Source organism: Dermacentor albipictus, chromosome 10 (genome assembly GCF_038994185.2).
Source record: "Dermacentor albipictus isolate Rhodes 1998 colony chromosome 10, USDA_Dalb.pri_finalv2, whole genome shotgun sequence".
Lineage (NCBI taxonomy): Eukaryota > Metazoa > Arthropoda > Arachnida > Ixodida > Ixodidae > Dermacentor > Dermacentor albipictus.
In genome coordinates this window covers 39,811,302-39,834,942 of record NC_091830.1, presented here as the reverse complement: position 1 = coordinate 39,834,942, position 23,641 = coordinate 39,811,302, and the positions used below count along the sequence as shown (strand labels likewise).

Genomic DNA, 23,641 nt, shown 5'->3' with positions numbered 1-23,641 from the left:
GCTTATGAAATATGAACCAGTGAAATATTGTTCAAAGCCACAGACCACAAGTAATTATTACGTGAACAAATTCATATTTCCTTTGATATTGCTGACGATTGTGTTCCTTCGCAGAACACGAGTATTCATGGAATGAAGCTTATATGAGAGACGAGTCGCTACTTCATTGTGTCGATACAATTCCAACAGTCGCGGTGGGTGTGCTCTGCTGTTCCTAAACACAAGGTTGAAAGTTCGATTATCGATAGCTGTGGGCATGTTCCCATCAGGGCACAATGCAAGAACGAGCTGTGGATGTGCGAAAATAACAACAACAGTGCGTTCGAAATTATTGCGGATAGCATTCTCTCATCTTAGACGTCCCCATAGCCTGCAGGGTGCCTTGGGACGGCTTATTTCTCTGTTAGCACTCTCCTCTTTCTCGGCTGCCAAATAATTCATTTTCCTGCTCTTCGATGCGCAGTAAGCACATTACTGATATCATTGTCTTGTTGTTACGATCGTCATGCAGGTTCATTCATTCATTCATTCATTCATTTCATTCATTCATTCATTCATTCATTCATTCATTCATTCATTCATTCATTCATTCATTCATTCATTCATTTCTTTTTATTTCTACTCTTGCCATACAACTTATCAGACACTGACTGAACCCATAGCCAGAGGCTAGTGTGGGGTTCAGAAACAAAGATACACTATGGCAATGACACAACACTTGTGTAAAATAGAAAGCCCAAAATCACGGCGAAAGACCAAAGTACACTATACAATGATATATATATAATATGCATTTTACAGGAGAATGAATAAAGATCTGTAATGAACACTGTACAACAAACACAAACCGCGAACGACTGTCACATAGATCAAATAAGGCTCAAAAAGTATGTTCTTAATGCTTTATTTGTTTCGTGGGACTGTTTTATTTCTGGGGGTAAAGCATTCCAAACCTTGGCTCCTGAAAACTGCACCAATCTTTCACTGTAGATGTTATTATTCGGTATTATTAAAGGTTATTCTGTAAAGTGTAAAGAAGCTAGTATCTCTGTTCATGTGACACAGAATAACGGAAATTGGGAGGGTTAGAGTAGTGCCAAAAACAATATTTTGGTCTAAAGAATTTTTTTTCCTAGCAAGTATATGGTACTTCAGTACTGTTGTCATTGCTGTAAAGAAATGGCGATGGTAAGGCCAGCGTTGTAACTGTTTGCTAAAACGCATATTTTATCGTTGCTGCATCCTCGTTATTTCACTTGCATTGCACAATTCTGACAGCATATCTTTTCTCGACCGGGGCTACATGACTCAATTTCGAGGCCGTTTGTTTCCTTGTTCGCTTCCGCATGGTGACTTATATAATTCCTTAGCTCTTTTCACTACGCCGCGCAAACTAGTCTTGCAGACATACGACTGCAGATTGGACGCGCGATGCTCCTTGTGTAGCCACTTCAGAGGTACGTACAAAATTCACTAATCTCTCTGAGATTAATAAATTTCACGCGTATATTGTTATAGCCTAAAGTGGGGCTAGCTTATGTTTGTAAACGAGTTCTTGGAACGAATGTTGGTTGAGCGCATTTTATCCTAAACATCATGGTCATGTAGTGTTGGTTATATTGTGAGTTTGCATTAATCGGCTTTCTTTTAGGTTTAAAGTTTGTAAACAGGGATAAGATGCCCCAGAAAGGCTGGCCAACGTTTCTATAGGAGGACCTATCTTCGTCAAAGGCCTTTAACGAAGATAGGTCCTCCTATCGAAACGTTGGCCAGCCTTTCTGAGGCATCTTATCCCTGTTTACAAACTTTATACCATAGTGTGCTATTCCACCTGTCAGCCTCTTTCTTGTTTTTTGGATTTCTTTTAGGTAGGCAGAAGCTACTGCGTTTGGCAAGCTAACGCATACACTTCAAAAAGCAGCCACCGACGAGGCGTTGCATTTCTTGCTGCACAGACCGATGTTCCGGGTTGTTTTGTCGACTGCGGTGGTAGCGTTTCGTTGAGTGCATAATGCAAGAATGTTCGTGCTGTTTTTATGTACGCTGCAGCCGAGGTAGCTGATGAAAATCAGATTAGATCAAGGACGAGATCAGATGATCAAACCGGGGCGGCGTTTCGCATAGCGCTAGTGTTGCATTGGGATGCCCAACCGCACTATATTTTAGGGATTGCCTTATAAGAATTATTGTTCTTGCTCTCTTGGTCACAGGGGACAAAGGTCGGCTTGACGAAGACACAGGTACGCAAACTTGGACATTCCAATGGAAGACGAGAAGCCGCCCCCGTATGTTCAGTATCATCCCAGTGATGCTTCCGTCTCGTTGGTCCAAAGGGGGTCAGAGCCGTTACAGACTGCACTGAACGAACCACAGAAGTATAGGTGCACTGCGATAGGTCTGTTGAAAGTTGCTGTTACGGTTTTCCTGTTCACAACTGTGGCTGCCTTGGCGTTATTCATTCTCCAACGAAGTGAGGTAAGTTTTGCGTATAACTTATTCTATCATTCCTGGCTGCCACCTGTATTTATCACAGCTAGGTATTGGTATCAGAGCTATGAAATAGAACGATGCCTGCGCAAAAAAAAAGTCCAAGCATTTTTCCTAAAGATTTAAATTCTGTCCTCTACCGACGGAGTGTAGCCGACTATGTTTGGCCGGCGGCACAGAATAAATAGTGCAAGAAACTTCAATGGAGGTTTTGACGGTATTATTGAAATGTTATCGAACATACTTTTTGTGTATCTCACGGTCCTCTTTTTCTTTCTTTTTCTCGTTCTGAATCGAGTTCGTTCCTGTAACTTATTTGCAGACGCACTTTTCTTGGGACAGGAACCTTGTTTCAGGGTTTTTATTCAGTTCAAATATGAAGTTCACATTTTTTATGCTCAAATGATAAAACTGAGTCATTAATTAAATGCTAAAAATGATTTCGCGAATTAAAAGGTATCTGACGTTATCATTCGCAGAAATCTCTCCCTGAGGGCCTTGCCATTCTGACGGAGCATTGCACTCCGTTGCAGAAGAATGGCTTACAGAGCATTTTAGAGGCAAAAGACAAATCTCACTCAGACTTAAGTGAAGCTTTCATGAAAGGTCATGACAAAAGGCGTATTTACAGCTGCTTTTGGTCGACGAACGCGCCCCACAACTCATTGTTAGCGTTTATCAGCCGTGATAGCCTATGAAGTAGAAATGTAATTTGTATCCGGGGTGGCGTTCTCAAGGAGTAACTTACGGCTTTACATCACCTTCGAGTTATCTACGTTGCTACCTAGAATGCATCGATTTAGACGGACAAATGTATTTGTGGCACAGAGCCCGGAACGCGCTCAGGTTGAATTGCATGATGAGTTTGTCATAATCCAGCACGAAACGTGGCTTCAGTGGTGTGAGATATGGCGTAAACCAACCACGCCCCGACCGCAGTGCATGAAGGTGAGCATGCGTTTCTGATAAGTGGACCCTTCACGCATGAGGTGTCTCTCGACGACTGGCAAGGTGGTGAAATGTGTTGGTAGTTATCGAACCCTTCACGCGAAGTCAAAAAGGAGTATAGAGGAGATCAGAAAAACGTCACTCCCCGGTGGCTGGCACCGCCTGTGATGCGGACGACCGCATCATCTGGTTGTGTAGGAGGGAACCTCACGTCACGTGACTTAACTCTGTCTCATTAGTGGAAGCTCGCTTGCTCTTCCGCCAATCAAAGCAGCTTCTGTTCTAGAGACAGCGATGACAGTGATGAGGAGTATTAGTTTCCAAAGAAAGCTTGACATTCAAAAATAGTTATCCCTGTGGCTAAAGGCGATGCGTTGCCTAAGCGCGGTGATTATGCCTCAGCTATTAAAGCACGAATGATATTTTATATTCTAACAGGCATTAAGACAATAATGTTCTGGTTCCTTCCTCAGATGTGGAAGACAGGATAGATATCGTGCAGACGACGATGCCAGCTTCGTTCATGTTTGTTCCTATGTTGGCTTGCATACTTTTGAATAATTGTATTTAGTTATTTACACGTAGCATATTTCGTCGAGCTGCGGGGTACATAGCATTCTTTGTAAACCGGGCAAGGAAATCTGAAGCGCCGCTGCCTTGCTTCTTGGAGGTGGCCAATGAAGCATGCGTGGTGAAGCAGCCCTTCTCAGCCGTCTGTCTAGCACATCCTCTGGACCACCGAACTGAGCCGCCAGAAGTATTAGCGGCACTGATGCCGTGCATGTTAACGGATGAACAGGCATGGACGAAAGCGTCAGCAGGCACGAGTGGGACCTCACAGTGATGTTGGCTATCATCGAGGCATGCTTTGCGTCTTATGTGAGACACATGGCCACAGCCTTACTAGCTAGGTTTGCTGCAGACAGTTCACCCAGATAATTTGAAACCTCGTGGGCCGTCAACTAGTTGTGAAACAAGAACTCGCCTCGCGTGGTGAGTCATCAACGGAGTCGTTCGCAGCGTACGTTCAGAATGTGCAGTATTGTTCAAGAAGGTCAATAGCAAAGCTGAAAAGGTGGACCTATATAAAAGGTAATGCGGATGATGTGTTCTTCCTCCTCATTTTCCGGAAGAACACTACGGGAGAAGCAATCATGAAAACATGTTGGCGCTTCAAGTAAGCGAAAAGGCATGGCGTTCAAAATCAGTTCAGCGGGCTGCCCAATACTTTTTCAACATCAGCGAAGAACCTGACTCCACCCAGTGAGCCAGTTGCCCTGGAGATCTTGACACGCATCATTCGCGACGAGCTGCAATCGATGTGTCTCAACAGCTGTATTTGCAGTTGATCAGGTGACCTATTTACTAAGTCTGTCCATAATCGAAACTGTAGTCCGACAGCAATTTGAGAACTTGGGACTGTCGCTTGTTTGTTTCATGCACGCAAAGCATGGTAAGTGGAGTTCCCGAGCAACGAACTTTCCTGTTCCTGTATTTTACCGAGACTTCGCTGAACGACGAAGGTGGGGTTAACAGCCAATAGGTTTCGGCTGCTCTCGAGTGCTTCACATCTCGCTCCACTGCCGCAGCCTTGCTCGTTCCCTACTCCATGGGAGCAATTAAAGAATCGGTCGTGCCCTGGAAAGCAGGGATTGACAGGCAGCCCTGGTCACTTTATTCCCCGATCTGAAGCGAAGCAGTCTGACGACATTGCCGCCCCAACCACTCCTTCACGTTCGCCATGAAGATGGCAGTGACCTTCACTCTAGTCCTCCGGAATACGTCCCCATTCTACGGTTGCTTCTACCCTGCTGAAAAGGAGGCAGTGCAGCTTCCGCAGGTAACGTTGCCTGCAATTGTGACGCAGGTTAAATTTCCTCTGCTGGCTTTAGCTACCCGCTTAAGCTTAAATCGATGTTACGGCAGCTTTTTACACCGGACCACGCATGTCAGCCAGGAGCGCTATTCGGTGGGATCTGCTTCGAAAGGTTCTTATACCGGCTGCACGATTCCCATTACGATTCGCTGATGGTGAGACACCTGCTCGTTCTTGGCCAGTGCACGGTGCGTGGGGGCATTGCCAGTCACCAGATCTGTGTTTGGGTTGCCATGTCGAAATATTTCGCAGACCACGTGATCAACGGTCTCAATTTTCAGTCGACGCACGCCGCCTTCATTGGCTGTGCGGCGGTTATTCTCCAGCTTCAGCCACGTCCTTATCCTCATGTCGACCCTAATGCCCCGAGGTCGTTTTATTGCCCTCCCACCAGCTGCTGGAAGCAGCTGCTTATGTATTTTGCCATCTACCTCCTTTGAAGTCGGCGATTACCTCGTATCGCTGGTACGAGACGCTGCTCTCAAATGATCCGCCTTTATACCCCGTCGGACTCGGGAATTACGACTTTAGAACTAGGAGCCATACTCCATCACGTAAGCTGGTTGCAGAAATGTGAAAGAAGCTATGCGACTTCTCAGCCAATCGGAAGATCGAATGCCCCTCGAGCTTTGCTTATTCGCGCCACGTCATTGCTCAGCGTCTGCTTGCCACCTTGCTACATGCTCCGTGGTTTGTGCACTGACGCAAAAGATGTTTTGACACCGTAATCATGCATATGACAGCAGGGATTCGCTTTACCTATACGCTTTGCCTGCAGTTAACGTGCATCTTTCTTAGCAAGTAGTAGAGGCAAATCACCTCAAAAATATTTGCCTGTGCCACTTCGTCTTCTCGGCGTCTACTTGGTGTTTGCTCGCTACCGTCATCCCCTGCAATGCCAGATCGGGGTGGTAAATAATGATGCAGTTAATCGTAACCATTAGGTTTTATAGCCTTGCACATCCTCAATGCATCGCCAGATGCTGTGGTGCCATCTATTAACTAGAAACCAAACCAGTTTTAGGGCTTTGTGCTGTGTCTGTATTCCTAGCGGGGTGAAAACAAAGAGCCGATCTCAATACTTACGACGAAACGTACGTAATGATTTCGCCTCAGGTTGAGGTGAGACTTAGTGAAGACGAATTTTGCCATATGTTTCTTGCTGATAGAGCGGAGAGCCAGTAACAATGTGAATTCGTATTGAAGTGGGGGTCGGCGCTGTGTGGGCGCTGTCATATTGCACGGTCAGGGTGGCTATGACGGTTACCGGGGGTAACTACCGCAGTAATCCTCGGTATACTACGTGCATGCGCACAGCACTAAATGTGTCACGTATCGCTGTACCGTACGTATCGCGTACCGTATCGCTGTACCGTATAATGTAACGAGCAAAAATGCAGCTCTAGAGTGCAGCCAATAAGCAGCCAGTTACGCCCGGAACTATTTGCCGCGGCGCAAAGATATTGCCTGTGTATGGCTCGACACTTCGGCAGGGCTACAACCAGATTGTGAGATAGAGTATCGAGTCGCAAGCCCAACCCTTTCATCTTGTGATAATTCATGGTCATCGTACCAGCGTAATACTTCTTTTCATAAACACAAGAATAAGATTCTAAAGGGTTCTCATTAGCAGAAAATAGCAATGTCGCGTATGCATATCATCTACATTCGTGAGAGATATACGATGTACATCCCGAATACCTGAGTACAATACTACTGAAGCACAAAATAATCAGTTGATATAAGGGCGTCGCGAAACCGATATAGCTTTTATTTGTGGCTTCATGTTTATTCTCCCCTCAATCAGAATTTTTCTTTCAGAAACCTTGCTTGATCTAGAAAAACACAAAATCCAATAAAGAAGTCAAGTTTATGGAAGCTTCGATCGCTCCCTTTTTTTGGATAAGTAATCTAAGAGCAAGCACCTTGAAAATGAACAAAGCTAATTTTTAAGTCGCTGACATCGGTAGGTTTGGTACGGTGAGGAAAACATGCCTGATAAACATATAGCAGATTGATACCGTGGATCTCACGCCTGACTGGCCTGATCTTGATGCGCAAGGCAAGTCGTTTTGCTCAAAGGGGCACTAATTTATTTATTATGGTGTCTTTTCAACTTTCTTTGCTATGATCTCTCCACTGTATTTTGTTTTGTCATGAATGTACTAAAAATCTAAACATGTCGGCAGCTGCCAGAACAGGCACTCTTCTAGTGGTTTTTCTTTTGCAGTTAATCCCGAGTGCAGAGTACCTCAAGAATACTGGTAAGCATTTTCATCTTTCGTTTTATTCAAGCTTTTATATAACTGAGGAGAAGCGATGGTACCCACATATATATGAGCAATTTTACATGTTGTATAAGATCAACTCAACAGGTGTATTGAAAAAGTGTGAACGGTTGTTAGCTTCTTGGTTATTATATTTTGTTATATTTGTCAACCGCCTCCCTTCCCTCCAGGAAGGCAGGCGGGTAAAACACGCATGCTGCGGTAGCCAGGTGAAATGGGGCCAACTATGCCCACGGAAAACATTTTTTAAATATCCATGGTTAAATATCCATGGATATTTTAAATATCTATCCAAATCTTCAGTAGGTTGTAAATTGTCAAAATAAAAGAAATAAGGTTTCCCGTGCTTGAACTAAGATATGATTATGAGGCACATCGTACTAGGGACTCTGCACTAATTATGACCACCTGGATTTCTTTAACGTGCAGCAAATGCAGTCAATGCACGGCACCACGGGCGTTTTTGCATTGTACCCCCATCGAGGTACGGTCGCCGCGACTAGGATTCAACCCTGCGCCCTTGGTCTAAGTAGCACAACGACGATTGTCACAGCATTTGGTTATGACGGGTGCCTAAAACAAAATGCAGGGAAAGTTGTTCCCAAAGCCACAGTTATCAAAGAAATGAGACGTTCACCCCCCCGTTCCCCCCCCCCCCAACACCACGGGAAAACCAGAGCGTAAGTTCAGATTGCTGCTTGTAGAAAGATCGTGACAATAAAAAAAATTACCGACGATTACGTTACTTCCTAATGCGAAATTTGAGCGCAGCAAATAAGCTGTTTCACCTTTTCGATAGATTGAGGCAAAGAAATCGAGCAACACATGTATGCGCTATCACAGAATTTTTTTTTTTATTTTTCACACGTATTCCTTTAACAAAGACTCCACTAACAGTTCTTGACAGTCATGAAGGAAGCTTTGTGGTCGGAGAAATAGGCTGATATATGTTCGACTTGGTATGCTTGATTCTCAAAGACGAGATCTATACAAGTGCCTCGCGAGGTTGTCACAGCCGTGGGACGCGTTAGGAGCGACAGGAACGGGATGTTCTCCCGCATTCTCCCACAACCCGAGACTCGCAGGAAGAGGGGGGAGGGGGGCGGCGTGTACACCCAGCGGCAAACGATGGGGGCAGAAGCGCGCGCAGCAAGCGGACAACACGATAAAGGGAGGAGGGAAGAGATAGCAGCGACTGACTGATGCCGCTGACGCCGATAGTGAGTCAACCCCTATCCGCCACACAAGAACAGGGGGGGGGGACCCTTTCCTCCTCTTTCTGCATGGCGGCGACGGTGTTCTATGCAGTCACGTTATCTTGAATCTCTAGCAGCGTCAGCGGCATCCAGCGGTATCAGTCGGTCGCTGCTAGCGCTGGGGGGATGAAAGGGGGGCGGAGCTGGTTACGAGGCCGACGACGACGACGACGCGAAACCCAGGAACGGACGCCAAAGAGCTGCGCTCTAAAACAGTTTAGCGGACTGACTTCGTAACCGTGCCACCGGCAGTGAATCTTATACATTCAGAATCTAAGCAAGTGAGGACGGGCGCATTTTTCCACGTAGAAAAAGTGTCATAATAACATGTTTGTTGTATCTCCTATAATTTAGTCAGTTGTACTTGTCATGCGTGCAAGAGTTCTGAACAAATTTTCGGGTTTAAAATGCAGACAATTTTTTGTTACGTTTGCTCGCTTTGCTAAAATTGTACTTCCCGTGTCCATGGCGATGATATGGCCACATAGATGGTATCAAAATGGTGTCTCATGAGTAAATATCCTCTGTGTCAAGCGACGTCAAATGACGATACCAAAATTTGCATGGGTAGGATGGCAGTTTTTAGAAAGGACTGTTGTAAGGAAGTGATGTCCCAGACACAAAGCAGTAAACTCCGTGTAATATCACCAAGACCAAGGTGACGTCCGCGATGATGAAGATGATGATCGTGATGGCTATGCTGAGAAAAATGAGGGTGATTCTTAACTATTGCTCGTACCCACTAAGGGAGTTAAGCGAAGAAACGGGCAATCGGGTGAGCTTGTGTGCCCGTGCGCTGGGATCCAGCTTCAGGTCTTTCTTCCTCAAAAGATGCCGGCACGTTTTTTGTGCTACATTATTGTTGTTTTATTGTGATATCAAATATATGGACACTCCTAACGTAGTTCCACAGACACCGTCACCGTGAGGCTCCGTATAAAGTCTAATGGTGATTAAATAGTTGCCCCCCGCCGTACGCTGCATGTGAGAATATAAGCATGTGACGCTGAGCCGGCGATCGCGGTTCAATCCCACGCATTGAACGGAGGGAAGTAGGGAGGAAGCACGCCGTCTTCTGTGGCGCACTACGCTGCGGTGGGAGGGCAAGGAGGGGAAGCGCGTGCCCTTCCGAGGAGCCCGGGAGCCCGCTTGCGCCCGCCCGGGCTACTGAATCTTGACGGCCATCTGCCATTGGGACAGAGTCACCCATGTGAAGTATTTTTGTGGCTTAGTTTGCGTTGGTACGAGAGGCAGCGCGAAAGTCCTTTCGCCCGCTGCTGCTGCCACGCCTACTCACCCCAGCGTTTTGACAGCGAGTTTGCACGGTGATCGACTGAGACGTGCTTATGTTTTCTTGAGCACGCTTGACACTATGCTTGTTAATTTAGTTTGTATGCCCATGTTTACCACTTTATACGTCTTGAGAATCTACTATTGTTGTATGATGTAGCTGTCTACCAATTTGCTATTGCAAGTGGTGCTTCGCCTTTCGGACCAAAGTGCGATTTTTTGTACATGCTTTAGGGAGTGCCAATGTGAATTAAATGCTTCGAGGACATACATTTTGTGCTCGGGGTGATTCACAGTCAAAGCAGTGGCAAGATGTAGGGATGAAGCGCTAATGACGCCATCTCATCTTGGCCGTAACCTCAGCACTTTGCCAAGTTTCCAGGAGCTTGCCAAAGCTGTTTTATCTTGTAGCAGGGCTACATCGCCGATGCGTTTGTTGCCTGAAGGAAAGCTTGGGTGGTGCTGCATTGGCCACAGCAGGAGTCAATGGGCCCGCTTCCACCTCTTCTGGAGTTCGGTTGTCAGACGCTGGCAATGAGCCGTGTGGCGCGGCGAATATATCAAGGTTGAAGATTCTGAGATGCAAACATCTTGCGGTAGTGAAATGGCGTCATTGCATGAAAAGGCGTTCCTACTCTCTGCTTCACCATCGAGCTCTTTCCTCGATGACCTTCCACTAAATCTGTAGCTTGGCTACCCACTTCTATAGGGCTGGTGACGTAGACGCAAATGCCCTAGCGCCGCTGAGCACGTCTTCGGTCTTCTCTCAGCATACTGTGGTGAGGATTTGGCGCCGTCCACCGAACCTAGGGTAAGCGAGCAAGGTAATGGCTGCAGTCATGTCCGACGTTAGCTCTTGATGAACGGCACATCGTGGCGCAAAAGAGAAAGATGTGGGCCTTTGCGGCGCGGCGATGTTTCTGCGTACAATGCTTGTCGACAGTAGCTGATAACAGTACTCGTTAGTGTGCTCGCTTAGGTGCTTGCCCGAGGAGGCACCGGTGCTCATTCTGTAGCAAAGTGGCCACGCTTGCATTATACTTAGAAAAGGATTGTTTTCTTTATTTTCTGGTGACTCTTCAGCACACAGAAGCGTTCATAAAGTTCAGTGAAAGTTGCTCGACGCTTACGTTAATATTGCACTGTGGAAATGCTGCTACTGGAAGCCCGGTAAAGTTTGGTCCCTTGACATTAAAACCATACGGTGGACGACGCGCTCAGCATCTACCTTTTGTAGTTCCCTGACTTGAAGTAGACCATCGTCACCCATTATCAGACACAAGAGAATTACGCGGGATGCTGAGGTCATAGCGGACCTTTCTTATGGAATGATTGTTTTTGCTCAATGTGTGACCAGTCGTGCTTAGGCCATGATTGTTGTTCCCATGTCCGGGGTTCGTTGGTGGGCGAGAACTGTTGCGAAGCGTCATGGTTGAAACGCTGGACACTGGTGGTGCCTCGTAGCGATTATTGTCTAGAGCTTCATCAGTCACCGGGGAAGGACTTATCATCTCCAACTTTTATTTGGGAAGTGAATTACCTTGAAATCTTGCAGACCCCGTCTGATGATGATTGTCGACGGAATCAACACAGCGAGAGAACATGTTGCCATCCTCGAAGGGAATTATGCAAGAGGCTTGTACCTCAGCGGCATTATTTTTTCGTGAACACTCGGTGTCATCTGCTGGTGCAAGTGCCAAGTATATGATGGGCCTCTGAAACACATGTAGCACCAGTGTATTAGAAGGCCGAGAAGTCCGTCATTGTGCAGCAGGGCTCCTCTGTCGCTTTTCATTTTGCAAACGCTGCGCCATCTAATTTAGCTGCGAAGATATCCGCGCGTGGTCTGCATGAGAAGCATGGTGCACGATTTCCCACAGACTGATTTGGCCATACTCATGTCTGAAGTCGACTAGATGTTCATTGAAAATTGGCACGAACCCAGTGCATTTGTGGCGCAGTATGCTTGAACGTCGGGTTGCTCTGTTTGAGGAACTCTGATCAGGCCGATTCAAGCAGCACACCTACTAGCAAGTATCCGGTGACCCAAGTTGGCATCGAAGTTGATGATGGTGAAAACGTTTCGTTGACAGGAAAAAGGGAAGGTAGTTAGGAGAAGCGTGGTCGGTTTCTTATTCCGGAATTCCGTTGGCTAAGGCCACCATCCTGGCTATTCTACAAGGGTTTGCTGGTCCTCGAAGGTTGAGCTGCACAGGGCTGCCTTCCATCCTTCGCATGTTGGTACTTGTGTAGTGTCTAAGGCACTATTAGCCTGGCAGGACCATACCATATGATATAAATCTGATTTCTGCCCGCAGAATTTGCACTCAGCTGAATAGGTTTATGGCTCGATAGCATGTATCTTGAGTGGGTTAATAAATGACATGGTTTGCAATCTGTGTAAATGACATTCTCGTGATTTATCTCATCGCTTGGTCGGGCTCGGGCACTTTCGTCGAATACTCATCGAAGAGATTCGTTGAAGACCAGTAAAGACCGAGCGGCACATACCTTGTGGTCTAAGTCGACGTCAAAGACTTTCATTGGATAGCAGTGCATACCTATCCATGTTGGCGTGAAAAAGATTCGATTAGGAGCGGCAAGTATTTCTACATTGCCACATATTCAATATTAGAAGCTTGCTTGTCCGATGGTTGATTTAGAACCCTGTTCCCTCAGCGCAGCAGCAGGATGAGCTACTCATTCGACCATGGACTACCTTGGGACCGAGGTTGGCGGTTCAGATAACCAGATAAACACAGATAACACAGGTCCAGATAAACACAGATAACCCGCGAAAGTCCGTAAAGTCCTCTGAGAATGGTAACGCGTTGAAGAAGGAACCAGCTCTGGCGGCACATTAGAAATTCAGTTCGTGAGGGTGGCATCTCGATTCCCTAACAAGTAGGCATATATCACAATATATGCAATTGGGCCACAGCCCAGGTAGACGTCTTTTGGTGCCAACACCAACTAGCTCCTGGTGATAATCGCCGCGTCTGGATCATTATAGACCCCATACAAAGGCACGTACACACATCGGAGCACATATGCACACTATAGGCGCATACGCACAAACGGGGATCGGTCAACAAATGTACCCGCGCGCTATAATGATGATTTTGATAGTACAGCACATACGCACAAGGGCGGTCAGTCAAAAGCGCATGCTTCATATTGGGCATACGTCAACTAGCTTGAACATAACCGCGTGTTAATGATGATTATGATTTCCGTAGTAGGGATCATACCGAGAGGGGGATGGGCCGAGGAGCTTGTCCGGCTGTTGATTATGATGATGATGATCTCCATACAATGGTGCATACCGACAACGTGCTATGTGTCGAGAAGGGTGCGGCACGATGGCATATACCCACAACGAGGAATTTGCCAACAACCAGGTTGTACGTGTCGTGCCAAGAGAAACTAAGTCTTTAAGATGATTGCCACGTACTGATGATCATCACACTTCCATAACAGCGGACTGCCAAAGAACCAACAGGCACATTTAAAATTAAATGTCCCACTTTCGCCCGCATTGATTGCGATAGCATATTCTTAGACAGCTATACGAAGTAAGACGAGTCATTTTATCAGGTGCATAACCTACCGTGAAGATTTACTTACTAACTAAAATAAAAGCACGCTGTCATGCGCTCACAGGCAAAATATACCACATCCCACACGATCACCGTGGACACTCGTTGTCAAAAATTGGAGGACGCTTAAGCTTCGCCTTCAAGAGTGGAACGCGATAGCGTTCCCGTCGACCCGCCAATGGGTGTAAGACAATGGGCTACAGGGCAGCCATCACTTACGAGGCGCCCCGCATCAGACGCGGTGAGCGTCAAACCATATGGTCGAGCAACGCGGCGTTCGGCGCAGCAACGAAACGTGCGCCTGAGCAAGCGGAGCGAACCAAAGAACTCGGTATCCCGGAGGGGGAAATGATGCACGCCAGCCAAACGCCGTGATCGGCACGGGCAGAGAGATAGAGAGATAGTGATCTAAAGAAAGGAAGGACGCTTGATTCTACAGAGGGAGAAGGCGAAGCGTTGTCAGGGGAGAGAGTCCGAGCCGCGACAGCTCCAATGCGCGCGTGGCGCGCCATCTGTCGGGGCAGCGCCGTACATGGAAAGGAGGGGGTCTTCTGTGTTTGCCGCAAGATGGCTCTCCGTGTGCGGAAAGCGCAGAAGAAATGCAGCGAAACGCACTTCGCTACTCGTGTAATTGCGACTTCTGTAAGTTACATGTTCATAATTACCGATATACACCACAGTATAACTTTCCACGGCTCGTTTCGAAGGCAACACCGCATTCACTAGAGGCGCGTTTGTACCTTTTGGAAGCATCGAAATCGTGGCTGAGTGGTAGCGTCTCCGCCTCACACTCCGGAGACCCTGGTTCGATTCCCACCCAGCCCATCTTGGAAGTTGCTTTTTATTTATGGAGTGCCTGCCGTGATTTATCGCTCACGGTCAACGCCGCAAAACGCTGACGCCGACACCGACGCCGACACCCGACGCCGACACCGACGCCGACACCGACACCGACGCCGACGACACCGGCTTTTCTGCGACACGAGCTCCTTAACGCTATCGCGTTAAAAGGACGGCGTTATGAAGAGCGGTAGCAGCGGCGAGTGAATACCCCTTCTTTCCTCCTCTCGCTTGGACAGGAACTAGGCGCACGTGAGCATAGCGCACAGGAAGCGGTCTTTCTGAGGTCGGCTAGCCTTCAAACCCTTGTGCAGATTGCCTCCCCGAAACATCAGTTTCACCCGATACGGGAAGCATGGATGGCAATGGTAAATTACTAAACAGCTATAGGAAGTAACGTTAGTCGTTTAACGTGCTGCATAACCCACTATGAAGATTCGCTTACCAACTAACCTAGAAAGCACGTTGCAACGTGTACGCAGGGCCACACGAACACATCTCCCGCATCACGATGTACGAGCTCTGTCCGAACACCGGCACGCGGAAGTGCGGCGGAAGCACCGACAGGTTTCTTCTTCTTGCGACCGCTCACTTAAACACGAACTAGAAGAGCACAGCGCACTGGATGCCGGCAGCTATCTCAGGTCAGCTAGCCTTCGAACCGAGGGCAGATGACCCCCAAAATTGGACGCGCGCGGCGGCCCTCAGCCGGCACAGCGGGCGTGGAAGGCGAGGTGTGCGCTAATCAGCCACCTTCCACCCTCATAGCAGGCGCGCATCTCCCCACCCGCCCCCTTGCTAGCGCAAGAAGATACCACCGCATCGAACCACCTTTCTTTTCAGCTCACCCTCGCAACCTTTCGCTCGCTGCTCCAGCATACGGCGCACAGCCGCAATGTTTTCGCACTTGCATTTTAGATGAAAGGTCACGGCGATGCCAGTGCCAACAGCGGAAGCTCATTTGGAGTCCATATACTTTCTATCGGAACAATACAAGAAATTGGGAAACAAGAGCCTGTCTAAGACGTGCCACAATGACGGGTACACTACAGCGAACACGCCTTCGGCTTCCTTTAGGCCAAAGACCCAGAAATGAAATAGGGAAATTTCAAGCATTTCATTAATTGCTTGAATTTGAATCCTGACATATTTGTTGGGTTTTATAATTATTTCTTTTTGTCTCACTGCCTGTGTACATTATTCACTTTTATGTCTTTCCCTATGTAAACATAATATCAGAAAGGTGGGGAGGTTAACTGGAAGAACAACATCCGGTTAGCTACCTCGCACAGGAGATAGGTACCTCTTGTGCAAGGTAGCAGACCGGATGTTGATCTTCCAGTTAACCCCCCCCCCCCACCTTTCTGATATTATTTCTCTCTCTCTCACTGGCACCATTATCCGTTCGTCGTCCTCAAGCTAAACTATAACGCCTAGCAACAACAATGTCTGCTTGTGAGTCGAATTGAAAATCAAAGTGGTTGTATCTTTATAACCATAGTAATGGAGGTGACTCCTAAACCAAGCAGTGAGGCGCTGTTGCTGCATATAGTATTACTTGAACGGGTTCAAATTTCAGAAATAAACGTGAAGTCATGTGCTTTCTTTTACTTGAAAGAAATTAGCCATCTGGATTAAATTTCTGCGAGCATACAACCAACGGCAATATTTCAAGCTGGTCTATCCGCAGCTTGCATTTTCTTCTGCTGCTGAAGTACTGATTGGCTGGGGTCACTTGTCTCCTTCTGGGACATTTTCCCGCCCAGCCACTCAGAACTTAAGCAGCAGATGACATGGGCATGTCCACTAAGTGTACGCTAAGGGAATCCTCCCCGCCTCCGCCTACACTTCTCCTCGCTGGCATTTGGGGAATGGTGACATTATTCCGCATTGCTCCTACGTGTTCTGGATCTCCAGAAGAGCACGCAACAATGCAGTCGAGATTTGTTTCTCCAACATTACTCCGTCGACATCGAAAGAGGGCAGACGAGCGACCAATCTACGCAGTGGGCGTGGTTTCCGAATCTTCTAGCGTTGATACATTTAAACTGGGGCATTACTGGCTAACATTTTCCCTATCTGTGCTATATATGTGTTTCTCTTCGTGAATATCTCAAATTTTTTATTACTGTAGGAGCGCTCGAAAAAGTTTAATGCCAGTTTCCAAAGTTTCCTAAAAAAAAGCTATATACCTCACGAAGTCGTTGTGTTCAGGAAGTGTGGTGAATAAGACGCGCAATGTGTAGATCAATTTTGAATTTTGTGCATTGGCTTAATAAAATTACTCAACCGCCGTTTTCGGCAATTTCAAAGTCATTATACGGAACGCTTGAGAAGCATCTCTGTTCCCTGTGAAGACTAAAAAAGTAGAGGATCCATATTTTCTGGAAATCAGGCCCCGTCTCTGCATGACGCGCATGTAAAATTTGAAGTTTCTTGGTAAATTACGCGATTCAAGAATAATTACTAATTTCCTCTTATCACCGAAGCTTTGCGCGAAGAATTGGGTGCATATGTCGGTGAAATAAGAAAGTGTGTGCGCAGTGTTTCCTTCGGTGATAGAAGAACGGCAAAAGACAACTTCGAATTCGACGCAAATTTGGTCAATATTAGGTGGCACAAATTTCAGCTTGCCCGCACTTGAACAGAAACGGGACAAATAATTATTAAAGTCTTGTTTTTTCCGGGCTTTCTTTCCGTTATATCAGGAATGTATTTCATCTGACGGGTGTCGTCAATCAGCCATGCAAACTAACCTCTAAATATTTGACAATCTTGAGACGCTTGGGTTGGAAAATGTGTACGCCAAAATGTGTGGCTTGTTTACGACGTAAGCAATAAACTACGTATGCAAGTGCTCCAGGGCCTAAAACCTATGTTTTAGGAGTAGCGCACTATTTTTGCAGCCGCCTGATGTTAGTACAAATGCCAGCAAGACAAAGCTCCGCGGACTTTGCGAGAGCAATATCTGCAATCTTTTCTGCGAGTTAATCGTATGTGTATCAATTACTGCCTCTGTGAAGAAATCCTCTAGCGAGGTCACGAAAGTGAGGATATCGTCTGGAGCCCCCTTTCCTCAAGTCCCAAAAGAGCTCTGCCATGAAAAAAATTAAATGTATCGAAATTCGCGACATGTTAGCACCAGTATTATGCAGATAGTAGCACCAGTTTTAGATGCAGTGAAAATCGGTGTAAGGGTATGGAAGATCTACGTAGAAAATACAATGCAAATACAATACAAATGCAAATAGTACAAATACAAATACAATACAAATACAATACAATGCAAATACAAATACGATGTTATTCAAGCGTTAGGAACCGGTGCATGGCCACTATCACTTATGCTTTAAGATGTCGTGACGTAACCTCAGGTTACACGAGGCGACGGTATGTTACGGCCGAAGCTCTGGCTCATTGTGCGCGGATGAAGTGCCTCGGTAAAACTTCCTTAAATGCTGGAAAGCGTTATATGCGGACAACGTTTCGAAAGAAGCAGCAACATGCGAAGAAGCATTTTCAAGCATGTAATTTAGTTAAAGCCAACTAAATCTCTTGCTGCAACCGCTGCAAACAAACAGCTCCTCTAGAGATTGCGTAGGAATTCAAGGTGTCTAAATTCAGCTTTAACTTCTATAGAGCAACCTATGCCTGTAATTACCCCGGGTCTAAATCTTCGCAACTTTTTCCCATACTTGCTATAAACTTCTCTTCCTGATTACTATCGCTAAACAGTTAACGCCCCCATCTGTTTGAACAGAAGTGTTTCTGAAAACTCAACGTTCTCTACCGTTTTTGCAGCGTGTATATCTTGGCATTCCATTAGATTGTTTAAGGGCCTTTAATAAATCACGTTACAGCACTACCTGAAGTCACCAATATGACCTTATTGGCTGCTGATGACCACTACATCACCGTGGCTTGGATTGAACCTCCACGGAGCGTTGACTTCTACTTGCTCAACGTCACCGCTGAGAGTGGTTACGAAAATGACAGTCTTCGGATACAACGCACGGGAACCTGTAGCAATGGCACCTTCATCCGCGCTGGACAGAGTCAAGTCACATGCGGCCCTTTTCAAGCCTGCTCGAACCTTACTGTGACTATTCGCACGTACACTACAGGACCACCACAGCGCACCTCAATGGGAACCACCTTAAATGAAGTCTTCGTCAGTGCTAAAGGTTAGTAGGACTTTGAGTTTTACTAATTCGCTAAACCCTTTCAAAATTATAGTTTTTATCCTTTTGAAACTACTGTGCTACTGAATATTGCTTATCATGCATGATATCACTAAATGTTTCGGCCTGTTTGATTCGTTATGATGCGTGTCCATCGCAGTAGCCTGCATTTTTCACCTCGAAGATGGGACATCATTTGGAAGACAAAAGATGGATGTCACCTCAAAGGAAGTATTTCAGATGAGGAGTTTTGCAAATATAATTTGAACAGACAGTCATCTAGCTGGGAACATATCCGAATATAAAGATTTGGTTCTGATACAGAAGTTTGAGTTAGACCACAACTCGATGCACAGTGCGATATTGAACATGGGCTGCTTCCCAAACCAGATGTGATAGCGTCTGTGCCTGTAGTCATGTTTTCCACCGTGCTATGCCCAATCATGCTCCGTTGTCTAAGCGCAAGCTTTTGGAATTTTTAAGTGTTCTCCGTACTGAAAAGCCGCCTTTAACAATGGAGACAAGGGTTGACCTCTAGGAGATTTTTTTCTGTTTCAGTAGTGCCAGTTCTCCCGCAGCTGCCTGTAACCTATGGTAATATTGCTCTTTCGCAATGCACAATACCACTGCAATTATGCCGCATTTTTATTATGCATCACTTGAGAAGAAGTAAACTCAACAAAGAACATTCGTGCAACCCACAATGACATTAGGGAGCTGCAGCACAAGAGCGAGTAGCAACCCTACAAAAGAAAAGATGATGAAATAGGTAATCTCTCATATGGTGTAAGTGAACGAATGCTCAGCTGGTAAAATGGCAGAATGCGCTGACAAAAACTGATACATTACACTGTGGTATTATCAAAACTAATTGCAGCTGCAATGCTTAAACAAATATCATAACATTGCGTAACAAGTATGATGAATAGCACCTGTGTACTTATTGGTTCTATCTCTAAGAGGGAAGTACTGGGGGTAGGACTCTGCTTTTTGTACACTTTGTTACGTTCAGTCGCTAGGAATTAGTGAAACGTTTTGTTGTACCTGATTATTGTTCGAGATACTATACTTTTTCTGTGGTTACCCAAGTATGCACGTAACAGAAAACCCCACAAGAATAAACGGGCTCAGAAAGAGTACTTTTTCACTCCACTTGAGTCTGGGCTACTGTTATCAGGCCAAGCATGGTATTTTTATACACCTTTGCTACTTCGTATGATACCCGGGAATGCAGCGAAGATGCCTTGCTCTAATGCACGATTCCACGCGGAGAACCATGACTCAACAACGTGACTGATCGAACAAGCCTAAATTTCGGCATTTTGGTTCATCAGATCCAAGTGAACCCAAGAGAATCGCCATGGTCTCCCAGTCACCATACATGACCAGGCTGCTATGGGAGCCACCAACCCAGATACATGGGCTTGTGCACGGTTACAAAGTTAAAGTGTGCGAGATGTATACAGAATGTGGCCAAAAGCAGAACTTGAGTGACTGCGTTGAGAACGAGACTTCGGACACTTGGCTGGACTTCAACAGCACCGAAGACACCTCGTACTGCGTCCTGATTACGGCTACTGCACGGTGTGGTGGTGAAGTCCTCACGAGCCTTCCAGCGACGCAAGAAGTTAGAACGCCTCTTTTCGGTGAGTTTCTTTTGCTTAATGTGTAGAGATTTGTAAGGAGGAAGCATTTTGAGTAGGTAAAATGTGAATTGTGCTGAACGTTTATTACTCGCTCGACACTGCAGAAGTGGCAACTAGAGAAAAAAAATTTATGATTGTAAATGTAAATGATATTGTGCACTTTGGAGATGTGGCTAACCATTTAAGGAGGAAGATCAGTTCCACCCAAAGAAAAAAATATACTTCTTCACAGCTATTTGTGGCCATTTGTGGTCACTATGTGTAATCTATTTGCAGGGTTCTACAAAATTTGTTAACTATGGTGGGAGAAATGATTGTATTAGCATAGTAACAATAAGTAAGTGATCTGCTGAGCTACCTACAAATGAGAATTCGTTCAAGATTATTAAAAGGGCGCTTAAGGTTATGCGCAATAGAACTTCATGCTATATATATATATATATATATATATATATATATATATATATTGTTGCACTGTATAGATCATAGACTACAACGTATACAATTTTTGATCCATCGAAGAAGAATGCTGCCGCAAACAAATGCGGTTAAATTGTCCATATTTTTTGCAGCCCTCCCTGACGTGTCCAACCTGAAAGCAGTCGGAGTTATTAGTGGCCATATTACCTTATCTTGGGAGCGTCCGAAAGGTCGCTTCGACTACTATTCGGTTGAAGTCACTCAAGGTAAGGTTGGCAGCACAGGGAGTGCGAAACACAGGCTTAATTTGTGCGCCAACGGCACCATCATCCGTCAAGATCAGACGCAAATAGCGTGTGGTCCATTGGAGCCTTGCAGTAACTTGTCCTGTACCATGCGCACCCACTTCACCGGACCACCAGAACGCAGTTCTCCTGGAGTAACAATAATGGGCATCTTCATCCCTGCCGAAGGTAAGTAGTTCAGCCGTCTTTAAGTAGTGTGAGCTAGATAGTTTAACTCACTGTTTAACGCAATAGAATAAGTATATGTTTAAACCTTGTAAAAAAGTAATATTTCTTTGAACAAATAGTGGTTCGGACGCCCATGTGCTTGGCAGGGAATTAAAGCGAGGAAATGGCATTCTTAGAGAAAAATGTCCAGGGAGTATGTTGCGCATCATTGCAGAGCCCATATTTACAAATGAGCTTTGCGCTAGAATTGTTTTTAAGAAAGCGGGTCAATGCTGATGCTGGATTTATGGTTAGATTTGGCGTCCACGTAATGGCAAAGAGTGCTTACGAATAAAGAGCTTCGCAAATTCTCCTTTAGGAACTCTCCGTGCCCGAGAATTCGTGTCGTGTGGTATTTACACTTCATTGTAAGCCATAACATCCACTACGAATTGGAACAATGCTAATTAAATAACGTTACTATGAAACTAACGCCCGCAAAGAAATAATGAATTATTTTGTTTAAGACGTTGCAGGGTTATTTCAGGAAAAAATGAAGCAGATACAAGGAGTTTAGTCCTATATACGCCTAAGGTTTGTGTCAATGCATAAACGGTAGAAACGCGCTTTTGTGCATATTGAATGTCCACTAAAAGGGACACGGAAGGCTTTATTCAGGCATTGTAGAAACGCTAATGCAATGCCGCCACCGCTGTCGCGGATACGTGAAGGTGAGCTTTCTGGTTCACTTTTTCTTTCCGCCAATTTGGGCGGTGAATTCCGCCGCGAAGTTCTAGTTAATATTTGGCCTACTGTCCTACCTATGTTAACCAAACAAACACACACGGCGTAGTTGTCGAGTCCAATAAGACATCGAGCCCTCACCTCTGGTGGAAATCAGAACCACTACCATTTGTTTGAGTCGTCGATCGCAGGATCTTTGGTGTTATTAATGCGAAGATAATTAAGGCACAGAGAAGACCTGTCGAGCAGCTAGCTGCATTCTGGCTATGCGTCATTTTCGCTTTGCTGGCTCCACGATATAATACTGCGTTAACTTGCTGCTTTCTTTCAGAGCCGAATCCACCAACGAACATTACGATGTCACCAGAATCGCCTTCACGGACTCGAATACACTGGGACCACCCGGAGAAGTGGTCCGGCATTATGGCATCGTACAATGTGAAGATATGCAGCACATTCAGATCATGTGATCGAGCAGAAAGCTTGAGTGATTGTACGGAATACGTGACCTCCGAGACGTGGACCCTGTTTGACAGCACACAGGACACCCTGTACTGCGTATTGGTTACTGTAAAAACACAATGCGGCGTTGACGAAGTAAGCAGCCGCCCTCTTATAGCGGAAATACGGACGCCGCTCTTTGGTGAGTTTCTAATTATATGTCATGAACAGGACATGGTTCTGAAGGCGCCTCTGCCTGTTGGGTCAATGCGATTCTTGCCACCTCAGAGCGAAAAATAACACACAAAATTACAGCTCCGTCATCAATCAAGATCGGACATGTGTTCAATGAACGGGTAACGTGTTCTGGAACTGCTTTGTTGTGTACCTTTTAAGCATTCAAAGCTGCAGCGATCCTATTCCCACGAATACATCAATAACAATAATGTAGGTTGCCTAATGGCGTTCTCAGAGGACATGCGTATGAAGTTTTCTACTCCATGATCGCCACAGTTACAACGGGTTCGCTAGGAACACAACTGCCCACCGTTACCACTCCTTTGGAGGTTGGGTGCACAGAGGAATGCTAAGGTAAATCTTTGTGATAAGATGGCAGACATTTACTGTTATGATTCACTGAGCTGGTTTTTATTTTATTTTTATACGAAGTAGCTTACTTATTCCCCAGTACTCACTGGAAAAGTAAACAAGAGAGCAAATGCCGGAACAGAATCTTTTTCTTTATACTTTGCCGAAATCCTAACTAGAGCAATCATCTTAACAAAGATAACACAAATGCAACAGCCACCCGCCTGTTTTAATGAAATCTGGTAACATTTTCGGCAATATTTTCATCTAACTCAGGCATTTTCGAAGAATAAGTGGCACAAGTCGACAAGATTTGTGCTGAATCTGATAATAATGAAAGTTCTTTTATCAAGCAGTGTGAAGCAGGAATAATTTTCTTCATTGCAAATCCAGAAACCAGGCCTATTTAATATGCTGCGATGATACGGAAATTCACGTGAAGTGCGCTTGAATAACGAGCGTAGGCTTGTTGATGGTGAATGGACATGAGGTTTTTGTTTCCTTGTATCAGTGTAGGGTTACTGTGAATGCTCTTTGAGTGACTTTGTAGGTTCTAATGACATGAAGTTTCAAGTCATGGAATAT

At 45.6% G+C, this 23,641-nt stretch overlaps 1 protein-coding gene across 2 annotated transcripts in view; it reads left to right on the top strand.

The window, feature by feature from the left end:
- The first annotated feature begins 1,388 nt into the window (after window positions 1–1,388).
- Window positions 1,389–23,641, top strand: part of LOC135907386 (phosphatidylinositol phosphatase PTPRQ-like) — a 49,132-nt gene continuing 26,879 nt past the window's right edge. The window contains exons 1-7 of one of the 2 annotated variants that reach the window (XM_065439077.2): window positions 1,389–1,457; window positions 2,211–2,475; window positions 7,542–7,575; window positions 18,445–18,768; window positions 20,100–20,411; window positions 20,984–21,304; window positions 22,359–22,670. In XM_065439077.2, the coding sequence (XP_065295149.1) occupies window positions 2,263–2,475; window positions 7,542–7,575; window positions 18,445–18,768; window positions 20,100–20,411; window positions 20,984–21,304; window positions 22,359–22,670 (1,516 nt within the window). In that variant the 5' untranslated portion in view covers window positions 1,389–1,457; window positions 2,211–2,262. Of the gene's footprint in view, window positions 1,458–2,210; window positions 2,476–7,541; window positions 7,576–14,894; window positions 14,953–18,444; window positions 18,769–20,099; window positions 20,412–20,983; window positions 21,305–22,358; window positions 22,671–23,641 lie in introns of those variants that run through there. The other variant, XM_070528203.1, reaches the window with a different exon arrangement.